The sequence below is a fragment of the Glossina fuscipes genome, unplaced genomic scaffold (assembly GCF_014805625.2).
Source record: "Glossina fuscipes isolate IAEA_lab_2018 unplaced genomic scaffold, Yale_Gfus_2 2, whole genome shotgun sequence".
NCBI lineage: Eukaryota > Metazoa > Arthropoda > Insecta > Diptera > Glossinidae > Glossina > Glossina fuscipes.
This window is the reverse complement of record NW_023998416.1, coordinates 13360241-13379684: the sequence shown is the minus strand read 5'-3', so window position 1 is coordinate 13379684 and position 19444 is coordinate 13360241. Positions and strand designations below refer to the sequence as shown.

General features: G+C 32.0%; 1 protein-coding gene across 8 annotated transcripts in view; it reads left to right on the top strand.

Moving 5' to 3' along the window:
* The first annotated feature begins 4370 nt into the window (after positions 1-4370).
* LOC119634056 (zinc finger protein Elbow) overlaps positions 4371-19444 on the top strand; it is a 65513-nt gene continuing 50439 nt past the window's right edge. For 2 of the 8 annotated variants that reach the window (XM_038027980.1, XM_038027978.1), the window contains exon 1: positions 4470-4571. Coding sequence is in view for 6 of the 8 variants with exons in the window: in XM_038027976.1 (XP_037883904.1) it covers positions 9133-9189 (57 nt within the window). In the remaining 2 variants the exon portion in view is untranslated. The other 6 variants (XM_038027975.1, XM_038027976.1, XM_038027971.1 and 3 more) reach the window with 6 other exon arrangements.

Genomic DNA, 19444 nt, shown 5'->3' with positions numbered 1-19444 from the left:
TTGATATACCATGACGGCAATAAATATAGTATGATATCTTTATACGGTTCTATTATTGACAAGTTTATTGGTTGTCTCTCAGTATAGTTCCTAAACTTATTATTGCAGTTATATCTTACATCTGGTGTAAGTAAGCGGTCTAACTAGTGAAACGAAAAGCGTAGGACCAACTTTACAAAATATTAAAAATTTGCGACCAAATATTATTCCCACAAATAGCAACAATAAAGGTGGTAAGAAATTGATCTAAAATAATATTTGTAACATCTTAACCTGACAACATATCTCTATATAAAAGCACTTTGGTCATATTTACCGCACACATCTAATACATTTGTTCTCATACACTCACTCATCTCATCTTAAACAACTGCTACAACGTGTTAGCAACTCAAACAACTCGATTTGATATCTGTTTGTGTGGAAAAGTCTTTCGTTACGCAAGCTTAAGGATGCTACGATATGTGCATAGTGTGCGCGTTTATATGTGTGCACATATAAATGTGTATATATATAAATACAAGTATCATATAAAATTATATTCCCTGCAATGGCGATAGTGACATTTTCAATTCCTAAGGGTCAGTGAAGTATGAGTTTGCCCGTATCTATGAACATTGAATCTCGAACATCTTATTAAATGTACATTTCTATAACAGTGTGTACATTTGAGCTTATCCAGAGTCCGGTGCTCCAAGCACCACGTATGTCTCTCGGTTATTTTTATATTCTTTATGTGGTTAGAAAGGTTATTGAGTCAAGTGGAAAAGTGTTTTAGCTGATACTGACCATAAAAATAATCTCTTCCCATGAAGAAGGTATGTAGTAAAGACATATATTGACCATTATATGTGATATACTTACTTGCAAATATGTATTCAAACGATAAAATATTGAAAGTCTTCTCTACATGCAAAAGTTATTTGAACTTGTTTCCGTGTCGAAGAGCTCTTGTAAAAGGATATTTTATTTAGCACGCGTATGTATGCTTACAAACGGATGCGTGTGTGTGTGTGTGTTTAAAATATGTACAAATCAATGTTTTACCACACATTAAATGACCACAAAATTTACATGAAATCTTTCAACTCAACAACAAGTAAATGAATTCATCCTAGAGTTCTTTCAGCCGAGTCTCTGGGACAACTTCGTTATCGTATGTTTTGGATTTATAAACCGACATATTTCTTTGTGTGTGCCGCAGAGTTGGAAAAGTTATAAGCCCTAAATACGTTATCATTTTTTTACAATTTGATGACTTTATTTCCAACCTTTTTATCCCTTTTTATTCTTTAGGGTTTTTGCTTTACAAGAGTTTAATGGGATTCCTTAACATTATTTGTTTCGCTTGGTTTTCCGTATTACGTTCGTAGAATGTTATCTTTGTGCTCAGCATTTTGGCTTTCCTAAAAATTAGTATTATCCTCCTACTGCTGTTTATTTTTTGACAATTATTTAAATTCGAGTTTTTGCTGTTGTTGTTGTTGTTAAAAACACATGACATTTGTACGTTTGCTTTCATTATGTCTGTTCTTCCTTTTCCCCCTTTATGTAGGAAAAATTTATTATACCTAACTGTGGTAACAGTGTAGTAATTATTATAAGCAACTAAATGAGAAAATTATGAATGAGTTGAACGTTCTTGTTTCCATGGATATCATAATTTGGAAAGACAGCACCGACTTGTGTGACATAATATTGAAAAATTTTAAGTTTCAAAACCGATCACTTGATATAAATTATCGATTTTATTCAATGCAAGTAAATGAGATTTGGTTTTTCAGCTTTCTTTAAATAAATTCCCACAAGCCCGCAAGAAACCACAACTAAACCGATTTCTGGCTGGACTAGCTAATACCTCTGTTATTAATGGTGGTATAAGCTCTCAAAGTCATTTTGTGGCTTGCTGATAGAACACAAAATGGATAACTGCTCAATTTTAACCGTACGTATACAGCGTTCAGCAGAAAATTCTTGACCGCGTAAATTCAGTCCCCTTACAATGTTTGTTGGTATTGAAATTTATTCTCAAAAATTATACCAAATTCTCTCTCATCTCAGATGTTGAGAAATAGAGCATGAGAAGCGATATAAGTTCCGGAATCTAGCAGTTACAGAGTCGCCTTTAATTATAAGGATTTCTGGGATACATATCCGCCCTCCCTATTGATATTGAAAATTCCTTGAATCGGATTTGTAAATAATTAAAATCATTGCTCTCGCAGAACTATACTTTTGCTATGTCACAAAGGCAGTTTACCTCCGCCTAAGGATAAAAATCGGTCATATGTATTTTCATTACTCGTATGAAACAATGATTAGAAAGCTGTTCATAATGTCAAAAGAGACACATGTTTCCTATTCTTATTGCAGTCGATTACACTGGCCTCGATGTAAACTTGATCCGATAGATCTTTGAATCTCAGTCGGAAGTGTTTCAGACCTTGCAAAATTTTGAAATCAATGACCACCTTATTCGTTAATGCAAGCAAGGTAGGATCATGGCATCGTTACTAAACATTTGAGACGTTCTTTAAGACGAAATCAAAAAGAAAGCTCTCTTCATACCGCTCAAGCGAATATGCGAAAACTAGCCGCCCATTGCATGTGATTTAATATGCAAATCCGAATTATATTTATTTTAAAGTTTTAAAGTAAATATATTTTGCAAATTTTAGAGCAACATTTGAGAAATTATTTCAGGTTTGATAAGTTGTATGGTTTTGTACAATTGAATGAAGAAAATGGAAAAAATTTACTAAACAGCATCTTGTGAGCAATAGTATTCCGCCGTATTCTGGCATTATTTGAATATCACCATGTTACACGGAGCGGGGCCATCCCCTGATTGATTGGTTCATTAAATAAAAAAAATATAACAAAATTAAAAAAATAGCGAATGATTGCCTTTTTCAGTCGAAAATTGCACGTTTTCCTCCAAGCAGCTGCCAATGACCCAAACATACATATTTTCAAATTCCCCTGTTTCACAAAACATAGATTAACATTTAGATTAAGTGATATTTTTTAACTTTCTTTTTTTAGGTTAAAAGGCGTACATTAGCCCAGTAGCGCCGCGATCGTTTAAATTAAATATGCACGGGGAGAATGATTGCACTGATGCCGTTCTTTAACATTTGTCAACAACAATTTTTTTCGTTTGAGACTTAAATATATGCTTCTTAACATCCTTAAATATTATCATTCTATTACCTTTCCTTTCATATCACAGAGATAATGCAGAGCGTCTACAATACGCCATTTTTGGGCTGTTTGCTGCGAGTTCTCCCCTCACATTCATACAATCATATGTCAATATTATGCTGAATTTGTAGTATATGCGTATTTTTTCTTCTTCAAATATCTCGTATGATCTCGCTAATATGCAAACATTGCTCCATAAAGACCGCAGACATTTATAAACAATCATGGAGGCGGCCGTTACATGTAAACACAGAATATGGGAACATAAATAAAAAGAAAAAAAAATAATGCTTGGAGAATATAAAAGAAAATAAACTGTTGAAAGTAAGAAAGCAAATGGCTACCGCAAGCTAAAAAAAAATGATCAATGAGATATAAAAGATATAGAAGAGAATATATAAATATATAGGATAAAAATACATTAATATATATTCAAAAAAGTAAAATATTTATTTACTTTTAATTACACGTGCTTTTGCGATTTTAATAGATCCATAGTTTTCTTATTTCTTTTCAAAATATTAAAAAAAAAGAAAAGTAAAAACAAAAAACGCAGGCTTTTAATCTCTCATAGTTTGCGTTAACTTTCTACGTATCTAAAACAATATTCAAGCTTCTCCCAAATTCTCCCAAACAGATACAAATTCTCCGCAATGAGAGCTAAATATATACATAAAATAAATACTCAAAATAGAACACACACTCTCGACAAAACACGCACGCATGCATGCATGCATTCAGTTAAGTTATTCAAAGTTGAAAAGAGAAAACACAATATAAAGAGAACCATAATAAATAATAATAATAAAAAAAAGCAACAACAACCTGCTCCATTCTCCCTCTTACTCACAATCAATATCTTCCGGTGTGGGAACAACACTTGTTGAAAATTCTTAGGTATGCTGAAGCCTCCACATTTTCTCTCGCGCTTACGCTCTTTCTCTTTTCTTTACTCTCTCTCCTATAATTTTCTCCTCTCGTAAATTTATAAAATATGTGAAAGTCTGAAATATAAATAAGAAGTAAAACTAAATAATGGCAACACTATGCTATTTTAGTAGTATATTTGCTGTTGCTATTGTTGCACTGTGTATTAACTATACAGTTGTATTTGATGTTGTAGCTACATTCATATGAAATGCTATGCATGCGTGCGTATTTGCGCTTGTTGTTTTTCTATATATTTTTAGTCCAATTTTAAAAGTCTTGAACGAAGTACGCGCGGTCAAGTGAGGTTAAGAGAAAAAGTAAATAAAAAATTAATAAAAAAAAAAAATAAAAAAAATGATAAAGAAATTTTTGTTTTTTTAAATTTTATAAAAAAAATTAATATAAAATAACTGAACAATAAATTTCTGGACAACAAGGTGAATTATATGTTTTTTTAGTTAATTTGAACAGTAAGATTTATACATCAATCGTGCCAACAATAATCTAAGTTTTAACAAATTTCAAGTTTATTTTCTCACATATAGCTTAAGTCTAAATAAACCATTTTTTTTTTTTTTTTTTTGGATATCATATCGTTTTAATTTTAAAAACTCATTATAATTATCGGTCGCGTAAAAAATGCAAACTAATTTTAAAAATTTTTTTAAATTTTATGGAATAATGTGACTAAGTTTCTTCTAAGGCATTGTAACGTTTTTTTTTTTTTTTTTATAGTCAAAATAAATTGTCCGAACTTTACGTTCATTCTTGTATCAATCAGTGAACAAATTTCGTCGAGTGGATTGTATACATCACTCTTTTTCTGGTAAGATTAGCAGCAGCCATCTTGCTGCCAGATTAGCAAGCTATTTGCGAATAACCTCATCGCAGCAAAGCCGTACTTCTCTGCAAAGCGTGATGGGCGTATGTTGCCGATCACAGTAGAATTTGGAAAGTTTTTCTTTTAAATCATGCTGATCAAATATTTGAAAAGCTGGTTCGTTACAATAAGTTTACATGTAACACGCGTGCCCGACGACTTTTGTCAATTAGTTCACTACGTTAGAAGAAAAAAAATCTGTTCGCTTTGAAAATATTTTAACTTACAAAATAGCTTCTTCGGATAAAGAAGCTCTTGCTGCGTAGCAATCAAGCAGACTCCAAAGCCAGCGGAGTCGGCAGTAATGTAACAATGTAACATTCAGGATTTTCGGATCAATTGAACTTAAGACTTCTAATATAATAATCGGCCGCCTTCCTAAATGATTCAAGAAGTCACTTTCTTTCAGGGTTTTTGGATCAATTGAGCTGAATGCTTCCAATATAATAATCGACCTCCACTCTAAACAGTTGAAGGAATTACTTTCTGTCAGAATTTTTGAATAAATTGAGGTAAAAGCTTCCAATATAACAATCAACTAAAGGCGCAGGCTGTGGAAGCTGGGCTTACGAAAGGGTTTGCCCTTCTATAACCATGCTTAGTAGTCAAAGCAAGAAGACGTCAAGTAGTAGAATCTACTGCAATAGCAAACACGTACGAAGGCTCAAGTCTAATCTGCATCCGAATGTTTGCTAAGCACTAACGCACATATATTAATCTTTACACCATTTTTTTTGATATTCAACAAACTGCAAAACTAATGCGATCGCAAATTGTTTAAAAAGAGAACTTATAGTTTCCTGTACCGTTTTGGCGGTAAGCTAGCAAATGTATGGCACGCATAGTAGCCTGCATTGACAGTCCCTTAAGCTACATGTTCTATGATTAGCATAAATAGTGACAACTATTACTTCTATTATATAGGCAAGGTTAAGCAAAAATAAAATTATATTCGGGTTACGCGGCATTTTTTTATGTCCACCTCTAGCGAAAATGTGTCTTATCGAATTTAATGCATGTATCATCAAAATCGTCCTTTCCTACAGCAATAAGTAGATAAGAATTTTAGGAAGCAAGCGTCGTGTTTACCTAGTCTCACTTATTTACATGTAATGTTGTATAAACATTTAACGTGATTTCGCAGATTTTGCAAAGTGAAGTAACAAAAATGATTATTGTTTTACATGAGGATAGGTAGTTAAACGCCATAGGTACCTTAGACAAACATACACCCCGTATAAAGATCTTATTATTACTATTATTATCGTGTAGCAGCCTTCACATTATTTTCTTCCCTTAAATATTCGCATAATAAACTTAACACAAACGACCATAAAATTGTATGTAGTATGGGATCCTTACAGTGCTTACAGTGCAGCAAAACACAAAAAATCGTCAGTATTAGCATTTTTTTAAGTTTTCTGCCTAATGTTACATGTTATCTTTTTGTGTGTTTTATTTTTTTTTATTTATTTATTTTTTTTTTGAATGCTATTAAATCAGGGTCAAGCGATATATTAACTGAAAACAAAATACTTACTAATTTGTGATAGTTTAATGTACTAACAACGACTCTAACAATAACACTATATCGAGAGCCAACACAACAAACACACCAATTAGCATAGCAAAGCACAGAGAAAAACCCCAATTCACTTAACATATATGCACATAGTTAGAATCATTTATAAAAGCCCACTTGAGAGGTTAACACTATAATTAAGTGTAATTATATTCTACCTTATGATGAGGAAACCAAACTAACAAAAATAACAATAACAACAACAACAAAAAGAATATAGGATAATTAATAATAATAACACAAGCGCTCTTTAGCAAGAAAGTAGTGGAATATAGTGAGAACAGCAGCACAGTATAGCCAAGCAGTAAGCCATTGAAGAAGTTCAGAGAGAAAGAGAGAACCGAACAAGAAAAGCAACGCAAAAAATAACAAAAATTAATTACATGCAAGTGTTTTTGCAGTGTATCCGAGTGACGGGGAGGGAAGGCGGGATTACGGAGAAATAAATATATATTCACAGCAACAATAACAACAACAACAAAAAGTAGGAGTACTTGACAAAGATAAACAGCCTACGAGCAAAGTAAGACAGGCATGTGATTAAAAATTTTAAAAATAAAAAAAATAAAAAAATTTTTTTTTTTTTTTTGAAATTATGAATAAATTAATAAGTATCTGTGTAATGAAATAAACACCCACTTTATTTTGTACTCGTTTATTATTATAATTTTTTTTTTGTTTTTCTTCGTTTTCAAAAAAGATATTTTAAAATATACGATAGAAACGTTCGATAGGAACGTGCAAAAAACTTTTCAGTTTTTTTTTTTTTTTTTTTTTTCGTTTTTAATATTTTCGACCGCGTAAATAACTAATAAATTATTGTTAACGGTGTAGAAAAACGCGGCGAGAAAAAATATTAAAAAGATTTATTACCAAATTGCATTAGTAATGTAGGTTTGTTAGTCTTATTATTATTGTTGTTTTTGTTGTTGTTGATGTTGTTGTTGTTGCTTTTTTTGTTTGTTGTTTTAAACACATCAGCGCTGTTGCCTCGCTATATATACATCTCTCTCGCACTCCTTGCAACGTTCTTGCACACTCTATACTTAAACTGCTCAACTCTTTGCAGCTGTGTTTCTTTTGTTAACCAAACCGCAAAACCGAAAACCGCATGTTGTTAACCAACACAAACCAACCCAACACCACCGCTACCAGTACCACACACAAATTCATGTACATGTATATGGGTCTGAACGTGCAAGAGTCGTTAAAATTAAATTACACCTCAGCGCTTAGCAGACATTCATTCAGACACGTATCCATGTACGCTTGTATGCAGGCGTGAGTGTGTGTGTACGTGTAATCGGTCGTTTGAAAATGTGCGTTTGTTATGTTAACGTTTGCTTATATGCATGCATGTATGTATGTATATATGTTTACGACAAATATCCAACAAATAAATAAATTTAAATGTGAAAATAATGCAAAAAGCAGAGAGTAAAATAAAATCTGAAATTTATTACTTAATTAAAAGCAAATGAGGCAAAATATAAATTTAATAAAGCAAAAACAGCAACAACCAACAATAACACACAAAAACAGTAATTTATTAAAATTACACACACGAAATAAGGAAAACAAAAAAAAAAAAAACAAAAACGCGAACATTTCATTTAAACATCTAATGAAATATTAATATACATTAAAACAAGTGCTCAAGCAATTAATTTATGACAATTTGTTTATATATTAAAATTATAAAAACAAAAAAAACCCTCATAAACTTTTTAATAAAATAGCAAATTGAAATTCAGCTCAACATAATAAACAAGAGCAAAATAATTACCGACATACAAATAAATTAATATCAAATAAAAAAGAAAAAAAAAAAAAAAAACAACACATATATATATATATATATATATATATATATATGTACACACAGACCAAAATTCCCGTTCGGTTTACAATTCTCTAGTTAAAACAAATTATAAATTATTGCTTAACTCTGGCAATTAGCAGCGTATAAATTAATAATCATAACAACAACGAGCAAATACAATAATCTTATTAATAATAATACCCCATAATATTAACAACGATAAAAACAATAATAACAACAAATACAATAACAACAGCGACAACAACAATCAACCAGCCACAAATAATAATTTGTTTCTTTACACACTTTAGCGCCTGCGTCGATCTCTATTTGAGCGATTTGTAAAGCAAAAGAAAAAAATATACATATATATATATATATATATATATATATATTCTCTAAAGTATTTTCTCTTTCTCGTTCTCGCTCTCGTTTTCGCTCTCCCCATCTTCTCTCTTGCTTATTATTATTGTTGTTGTGCATAGTTTTTACTCTCACTCTGTGGATTAGAGAGTCAAAAACCAGTTAACTTTTCTACAACACTTTGTACTTGCATATTTATATTCAGTGTTATATTTTTTGTGCATTTGTCTATAGAGTTAGCAGAGTTGCCAACGCTTATTCTGCCTGTTTTTTTTTCGTGAAATTCATTGTGTGTTGTGTGGTTAGAAAACCGTAAAAAGCTTCAAGGTGGATTTAACCAATTATAATAAAATGCTGCAATCCAGCAATCAATATTTAAGGCCGGACTATTTAGCGGCACCAAATGCGGTAAGTTAAACGATTAGTAAATATTATACACGTACATACAAAAAATAATGTTTCATCTTTTGAAATACTTGATAAAATGATGAATACAAGTTTTTATCATCTACGTTTAAGTTAAATTGCAATGTACATAGATCCAACAAGGCAAAGCAAAATCCTTTAACTTTAAGAGGGACGTGGCCCCCACATGCCTCCACATATATATATATATATATATATATATAGTTAATACTTTAATAAGTAAAAAAGAAAAGTCAGATGCTAAAGGAAATTTTGCGTATAAACAAAATCTAGTTGAGGTGGGGGGTGGGAAGGGGGGGTGGTGGTGACATCTCACTCACGAATATCTTCTTTATTAAATTTTCACTTTTTGCGATATTAGTTGAAAATCATAATTAATCAATACCAGGTTGCAAATTTCCATTTTGCCAATTTGGTAAATTTCTATTCCGTAAAATAAACGCATGCGGTCACTTATATTCAGTAATGGATTCGTAGTCGAAGAAGAGAAAAAAGTAAATGGAGAGGGATGGTTAATGTAATCTTAAATTTTTTTTTTTTTTTTTTTTTTTTTTGTGGAGCAAACTAATTGACTATGTGCGCCGTGTTTAAACTTTTTGTATCGTTCTTAGACCTTGTCTGAATTCTATCGGCATATCGGCGTGCAGGCGTTCGTTTAATCGGATATGGACAAATCGATTCGTGATCTTTCGCTAAGAAGGAATAAAGAGAAGCTCTTTAGCGAGCATTTTTTGTTGTCAGCTTCGACGCGTCATTGTTTACATGTTATATAGGATACAACGTAGTAGTGTTCTTACGGAAAAAGCTCCATTTAAAGAAGTTTTAGAAAATTTCTGAAAATAACCACAGCTTAGGTATCTAATGTCTTGCTGTACGACGTCCTTTCCTATTGTTGGGAGAATAATTTAATGTCCAATTTTTCCTCTTCTAATTAGTAGATAGATCTAGATAGTAACTATGATTTAGAAAACCTGAACGTCCTCATATCTGGCCAAAAGCTTAAAAAAGTTAAACCTTAAGGTAACGTTCTTTATTTAATTGTCAGCTATACCGGGCTTATATCATTTATTATGTGGGCCCATTACGCTTATATTTAAGCGTATTCTTTGATATTTGGATATGCGGAGTTTTGCGATTTGTGAAAATATGAACGACCGAACAAATGTTCGTTCGTTTCAGAGTCTTGTATGATTAATAATAAATATCTTTCAGGGCTGACGAAGAGCATGATGAACTTAATAAGCCACAACTCATAGATGAGCCATAGAAAAAATGTAAAAAAGAACAAATTAAAATAAAATTATGTCTAACGTTCAGTACAAGTTTAAATTTGTGTTGATTTTTACAAAAAAAAAAAAAAAAAAAAAAACAAAAAGAAAAGAAAAGATGATTCAGTTTACGATCGCCCTACTCTTTCGCCTTTTTAAGAGGCCACATTGTTTGAAAAAAAGGGAATTTGAGAGGTTTTTTGAAAACCATCAACTGAAAAGAGCCAACTGACAGTTGTTAATTATATTAATGATGTTTTATGGTCAGCTGACTTTTTGAAAAAAAGCTTTTATTTTTTTTTTGTCTTTATTATTAATGCCTTGCTTGTCTGGCTCTGGTCTCTGTCCGTCATAAGTTTTAATAAAGCAATAGACAAGAGCACTTGTCTTCTATGAAAAGAAAACATTGTTGAACAGACAAGAAAACAAACAAAAATTGCATGAATACTTTTTCAGCATAACTTACAGACACTTGAGAGGAAAAGTATTTGAAAAACAAATTACACAAATAATTAAGAATTGTATATAGAATGCTTAGTATGCATATAGAGATAAGTATTTTATTTTTCTTTTCCTTTTTTGCATACTCTTATGAAATCTGATATTTTAATAAAAAAAAAAAAAATGTCTATTCAAGCTTTTTTTTGGAACTGATATGCGAAGCTAACACTGACTGACAGTTGACACACAGTATACAGCGTATGTGGTTTTCTATTTCATATTATGTGGTGTATGAAAATTAATTATAACTTGGGTAGAAATCATTAATCATCATTAGCGTAATAATCGACGAATTTAAATTTATACAATCACTTGTGGTATTCATCGCTATACAGAAATGATGACAAATAATAATCCTGTCAAAGTTGAAAAAAAAAAAAAAAACATTACTAAACAGCTTTTAGATGCAAAGATAAGCGATGCGAGTTTCAAGCCAATAGCAGTATTGATTAATGAGCCGATTTTGCTTCTGTAGTTGGCCGAAAATTGTTCAGCTAGCAATAGCATAGGGCCTAAGTCAAAAGAAATACTTAAGAAGATTTTTATAGAATTCTCCATTTTTCCGATTGGTTTCTGTGCACAGGCAATAAATAGCTGCCCAGCATACGCAACAAGTCTACCATCATTTCCGCTTTCTCTTAATAAGAAATCTGGGATATTGGAGAACACTTATGCGAAACGAAAAATATCGCAAAGAGCGCTTGAAGAAAGTAACATTGATTCTCGATTCGAAACAAGCATATCATGTTTTTTATTTATATTTTTTTAAATAAGACCAATTACCTGGCATAGCTAGTCCCGGCATCATACTTAGTGGTGTTCCTGCGAAGGGGGTGTTAGTGCGATGAAAGTCCCAGCCCGATTTACTCCGCTAATGCTTTCCTCCGCTTTAAAAAACAAAAAACCTATTCGCGTAATACAGGGCTGCTTAGAAAGTAGCGAGGAAAGGAAGAAAGAGATAGGAAGTGACCGCAGCCAAGGTGATATGTACCCAATCAGCAAAGAATGATACTTCTTCCTGATGGAAATTTCCTTTTTTGCATAAAGAAGATTTAAAATAAAATCAATGTAAATGTTTTTTTTTTAATTTCTTTTTATTATTTATTTTTTATTTGTGGATGCCTAGTAAAAAGTTTCAATACTGAACTAAGTAAAAACTCCTGTGTACGCATATAGATTACTTTCATTTCAAATTTTTCAATTTCAACGGCAGGCATGCGCGCACGTTTTCTTTACGCGTCGGGTCTTACATAACATTTCGATTTTTACGTAACTAATATCCACCTCGATTCACAGTCATCTGAGAATAATTAAATGAGCAACTCGACTTGTAAGATTGTTAGCAAATGATGGTCCTTTCCCGGCTGAGCACTCGCTTGTTCCGAATACGCGATTACCGATTCTTATCTATTCGTCTATGCGGTGGCAGCGACTTGTACTACGAATATGATATCAGTTGCGATAATCCCGACACAAACGACTATCATGCATATTCCGTTGTGAGTAATGCGGCTGAAATTCAAATGCGTGCTAATCCAGTAAGAGATGTAAAACTATTCAAAAAAGAGACATGCCATACAAGTTGCTAGACATGGCCCCGATTACCGTAACAAATAAAGAAGAAGGAAATGAAAATGGTGACCTGTAGGGGCCTTGTCGAAGCAGTGAACGCGCTAATGAACTGTTTTTTGAAGACGACATCTCGATAATGGTATTTAAAATCAAATATATATAGCGATTATCGATCTGATGTATTTCGAATGTGTTGGAATCATTTACATAATTCCACGAAATCTTATAAAGAGCTTTCGTTTCTTTTCAATGCCAGTGATGGACGTAGATGTGAACAAAAAAAAAACCGAATGTCTGGATATATATATATATATATATATATATATATAAATTTTTTTTTTTTTTGTTTATTTATTCAACAAACAAAAATAAGAAATGTAAAAATGCAAAGCAAACAAAACAATGTTAACACAACGACCAAATAGTCGATTGGTCAATGACAGAATGGCGTCAGTTTATAGGCACATCGAAAACAGTAAATTTACCGACTTTGACAGCTGTCAGACTGACATTTAAACAAAATGAACAATACCAAAAATAAATAAATGAAAAACGAAACGAAGCTAACAAACTTAACTAAGTTTATTTAGATGGACTGATCGATAGATAAACGATACGTGTTTCATCATCAATAATTTTCTATTCTATTCTTCTATACGAGGTAGAAAAATAAACCCACAGTTGCTGCTAATTTCGTGAATTAATAACAAAAACAAAAGTGATTAAAACGTTTTTTAAAATATGTGTATATACATACATACATATATATATATATATATATATATATATATATGTATTTAGAATAAGAAATTTAATAATCTATGGCGCCAACTAAATTGATTTAAATCAATGTGACAGTTCACAGAACAATTACTCCACACACTTCTTTATATACGCATTCCCCATTATTGCAATGTTATCGCAACCATCTATAACAGCACCGACGCTCAGTGTTAGTGTTCAAACATGTCTTAGCTGTCTGTTTACGTTTGTTTTATTTTATATATATGTTGTTATATATATATATTGTTTATCTATACATGCGTTGAGTGACTGTCAAGTAACAATAAGTTTCGATATGGAGCATACGTTGCACGAGTTTCAAAGCATTTCGTTCCATATGTTTGGAAAGAGAATTTGCGGCGAGGAGGGCGGGGAGGAGAATCCCCTTTAAAAACTACTTATAAATAAATGTGTGATATGTGTGATATGTGTATTTATGTCTTATGTCTATGTCTACTATTATCATTGTATTGATTAGTTAAAGGGTATGCGTCCATTTAAATTGAAAAATGCTGTTTTCTGTATTTTTATTGGTAAAGTCATTGTTATATTTACTCATAATGTATGCGTGCATATATATATATGCGTATGTGCGCATTTGTGTGCATGTGCAGCTAACGGTTGCCTGGATAAAGAAATGAAAAAGAAAGTCATTATTAATGATAAAAATCGTTTTGTAACGACAGCATGTTGCAATTGATGTGATTGAGATTGATTTCATACGTGTTTGTTTGACTTTAACACATTCACATGGTATGCATACACGCTTGCACATATGTTTAGGCGCATATATTTATGTTGAAATAAACTTTTATCTTATTTATGTATCTCTTGACAATGTTTGTTTAACTTCACATATCTAGTTTTTAACTATTTGTTAAAGACATTTTTAAGTGATTGATTAACCATCTCTTAATAACCCTCTTCAAGCATTATGGCGCCAATCCGGCCATTAATCTTATCTATCCGTCGTGATAATTATATGTGTCAATTCCTAAATGAGAAAATTAAAAGAAAATACTAAAAATTGAAGATTCAACATAAATCTCTGAGCACGTTTGATAGCTGCCGTGAACTGATATCTGATAGTAGTTTGAACTTTTTCTCAAAGCAAAGTCTTGCTACCGACCCCTTGTCGTAATAGAAGTCACTTTAAGTCGACATTTTTAATCTATTCATTCTTTTCAACGTTACCCGTTAGTCACCATAGATATGAATAGTCGGCCAACTCAAGACAGTACATTATATATATAGTGCTTTACTATATTCATATATATATAGAGTAAAATTTCATATTAAAGAGATTCAAAAGAATTTTAATAGATTTTGTTTTTGATTTTCGTTGTATCAAAATTGAATTTACTTTTTCTCTTTATAAGAAAATGCTTTGGGCTGTAGAAAATTCCGCTTAAGTAAGTAAATGAATAAATAAGAAAGAAAAAACAAAAAAAAAGTTATCTTTGAATACTAAGCACAATGCAAAAAATAAATATTGACAAATTCTTGCATATTGCTCCAGGCAATCAAGAAATCAAGTTCTCAACAGTTTTCGTAGAAATATGCGTCACAAGAACTTTTGAAAGCATACGCAAGCATAAGAAAATCCACTTAGGCAGTTCTTTCCGTGTTTGTGGATTAACTGATTCCACCTCAACCTTGTATTTCACACTCTTTGCAGATTGCAGTTCTGGAAAATCAGCAGGAATCGGTCTATTTTACGGACAATGATTTTTAGAAAACTCACGATTATCTTTTCAGTTTAGAACGTTAATAAAATTTTGATGTCATTTGGAAAGTTGATGCCGACATAATCGAGATTACAATTATCGCTTTTAGTTTGTGCAACTACTTAGAAAGTTCTCCAAAATGATGCATAAATGTCATCCGAAAGACATACGATACGAGACACGATACGATTTTGACTCAATGGATCTCCTCTGTATCTTCCAAACAACTATGATACATGTACTAATGATAGCTTTCACCAGATTGATTACGAATCGAGAAGGAAGCATGTTTTGTATAAACAGCACAAGGCCGTTTAGGCTAACACATCGCAGTTGAAGAATGTAAACCTTTCGCGAACCTGTTCTCCTGCATAGACGGATGTCATGTAAAAAGTTTTTTTTCCTGATATTTCGCTCATTTTATGTACAGCGGACGGTTCAAGTCGATTGATTGCTTTTGATAGCGTACGGTATGAACTGTTTTAACAGACTCTGTAGAACTAATAATAGACCGCACTATTCTGGGACCACCAAATATCGAAAATTTTTCACCCGCTAAAGCGATTCAATGGATGGTACGTGTGAATTCCCATACCCATGAATTTTTGTGAATTTGGATTCTCAAAAAAGCTCCGTTTCCCCAGTCAAGATACGAAGCAAAAAAGACTTTTTTTGTGTTATTCGGATATTTGTTAAAAAAATTCGAAACAAAATTTGTATGCCTCCATAAAGCCATTTAGGAAATGCTAGTCAACGTCTCAGAACGTGTTTAAAGTTAGCAATGTCGGTACATAAGTGCAACTTTCCTTTACGTAAAATCCTGGATCAATGGTGCGTGCTACGAAGTTGTGTTTTAAAAAAAGAAATAGATATATGTAGATATAGGGCGGAGAAGAGAATGTACATTTTTTGAAATACAATTTCGTTGTGTCCGATATGGTAAAATCTGCGCTCTATATGCAAGACTATACAAGAGAGGAAATGTTACTAAAACCCGTTTTTGAGTTTAGCAGAAAGCCTTTGGAATTTTTAATTAATGTGAATGTATATTAATTCTCTTTGTTTAGGACGATCATTAAGACAAGAAATACTTTAGTCACGATTTGCTTTCATCCACGATATAACTGCTATCGTAATAGTTACTGCCGAGTTAAATGCTACTTAAAACTAAGATCAACGCATTAAAATTTTCGAAGCAGATTGTACTAATTATTTTGCCAAGACTGTTAGAATCTACGAAAACAAAATGTATAACGGCCCGTAGTTAACATATAATTGCCAACTGAGAAATACTTAAGAAATTTTTATGAAAGTGATATAAAAGCTACTTCCGCTCTTTATGTTTCATGTTAACCCGTATCGCTAATAGTATAAAATAATTGGAAGCTAAATTGACTACAAATACGTTTGCTGTTGGTAATATTTTTTTTAAACCGCAAGCCAATCACGCTGGGTAAATATATATATGTGGATGTATATATATATATTTATATTATATTGTGGTTTCACAAAAACCGCACAGCTATGCCGCGCATAAGAACATTATTAAGAAGAATTTTATAATTTATTGCATAAAAATTATTTGAAGATTTAGAAACCGCTAACAAATCATTATTGCGAAGCTAAGCACAAAGTCAGAAAATGTATATAACAACTAAGTGCGCTATGCAAGGCAATTTTGAAATGCGGTCAATAATGAAGATTTTAAAGAAGTTTAGCAAAATTGAAAGACTATGCTTGCGAAGAAAGTGCTGAAGAAGAAATGTCGTATAGCACAACATTGTCGAAGATATCTGCTTTTCCAGTCTTTTGGCGTAGTTTAAGCGGTAATGAAATCAACATTCTCTTGTGTGATCTGAATTGTAGAATTATTTCAAAACTATTTCCAAGGTTACATATATTGTGATGAACTGTTATTCCTCTCATGGATTTAGAGAAGCTTGAAAATACTTCAAGTTTGAACTTTCATGCAAGTAAATGAATGATCGTGCGAACTCAAATGCTAAACACATACGAATTTCATGCTGAGAAAAACAAATAATAACAAAAACGTAGCAAAAATGAAGTAAAATTACATTAACATAAGTTTGCCGACACAGCATGTTAAGCAACATTACACTCCACAATTATGGGGAAAAATATACGAGCATATTGCTAATGCTTTTGTTGTTGTTATTGTTGCTGTGTGTGCACTGTACCATTATAAATTTAAATTTGCGCGCCATAAATTTTCTCTCATCCATTCATGACATTAATAATATACGTTCTTGCGCTCGCGCGTGTGTGTGTGTGTATGTGTGTGTGTAGGCCTGTGTGGCTATGGCTTCTAAGTTTGTCTTTTCATTTTTTTTTTTTTCTTCACTTTTTTGCACAATTTTTGTATATTGTGCCGGGAATATATATATTATAGTAACGTTTTTCCGCTTTTTATTTTATTTTATTTTATTTGCTATCTGCTAACTGGCAGGCTTGAAAATTTAACGCCTCCACTGCTAAATGCAAAACAGCTGTTCTGAATAGGTTATGCGCTATATACTATATGCAGTAACAACAATAGCAGCAGTAAGTTTCGTATCGATATATATAAGCAAAGAAATAACGAGAATTATCTCGAGAATATCTTATAAACATACACATAGGAACATCGTTGATGATGAGAATGATAATGATGATGATTTTAAATAGACTTTACGTGCTATCTACACAATTGATATGATGACGGAGACAACGTCATGTGAACTATTTTCAAACGCAATTGAATAAAACTTCTTGTGTAGAATATATTCTTCCGTAGATCTCAAATACCTTTTTATTGGGACCCTGATACGGGATGGGCTCAAAAAAATTGACTGACGTGGTCCAAATTTTTGTGCCAAAGTACTATTACGGATCAACTTTCGCTATGCAATATTAAAAATTCGAAGGTTGTGGCTAAATGCGTGTGAGTGTGTTCAAGATACTGATCCATCTAATTCCAAGTTTTGCCAAAATACTTTGGCCCATCGACCATTACAGAGAAATTGAGAAGATTGTAATTGATTTTCATATAACAGCTCGGGAAAGTGATGTGATCCAATCCATTTTCGTTAATATTAATCCTGGAATGAAAACAACTCCAAGCACCAAATTTCATTTGTATATCTCAAAAGGTGTAATCTGCAGATTGAAGAAGAATTATGTGCATCGGCATCGTACGGACAAACAGGTTTAAATCAGTTGAGAAAATGATTCTGAATCGATCGGTATAATTAGTGCTTTTGGTTGTTACATACATCGTACTCAATATATCCAGGATTATCTTTTAAGTTGATTTAAACTTGCCTGTCCCTGACTCTGTCTAATATCTGCCCATCTACCTTTATGTTTAGTCTACAAAACGCGGTCTTTAAGATATTTTTAGAAAATTTGCTTCAACTGGCATGTCTTGGACAAAAGCGAACCTTCTTCAAAATGAATTGAACCAAAATATTGTTACAAACCCTCCCTATACAACGTCTCACATTAAAAGAGACATTATATGAAAAACATTTTTAATTTTTAATATATCTCTGGCATTTTGATAAATCGAATAAATGTGAATTTGTTCGCAAAAAATTGGACCACTTCTTGAAGTCACTACCATATGCATGTTTCCACAGAAATTGAGACTTTATATAATAAATCCCAACCTTTACTTGGTCTGTAGCGATGTGGGTTCGTAAAGAGCTGCACTAAGTTTAGACCACATAGTTCGATTTTCCAGATCCCTTCTCATAAAAGGCGTGCCACGAGATCGTAAGCCATTTTTGTAATAATAAAGTGTAATATTTGGCATATTGTGATGAATGTGATTGAACGACTGCATTATGTGAAACAGCGTAGGGTATTTAATGGTCTTATTTGACTATTGCTATTGTTTGTTTCTGGGAAACAATTAATGTTTCTATGAGCAAGATTTAATGGAAGATAAAGTTTTTTTATAAGCTTCGAATGATAAATGATGATCTATAGCGTATATATATATATATATATAAATTGATAATGATTCAAGCATTTATTTATTTTTTATGGCACCACAACTAATAAACTGAATTTAGAATTATACGCCTAAGGCTTCCTTTGATTAATTCATTATAATTAATTAGTTTTTGTTTAGAATCATTAAGACATATTTTTTCCCTCTTAATGACGAGTTATTTAAAAATTTAATTTATGCGCGAAAAAGCTATTTTCGCTAATCTCTCGAATGAATTGCGAACGAAATGCTCAGAAGTACAGCCAATATTCATAAACAATAGCTATAAATATTAATTTAAAATATTCAATAAATTTCTCACATTAATCAATTGCAACCGACCGAAGAGGCCAAAAAAATAAGTAGAAAAAATGCCTGACCCTTAATTCGAA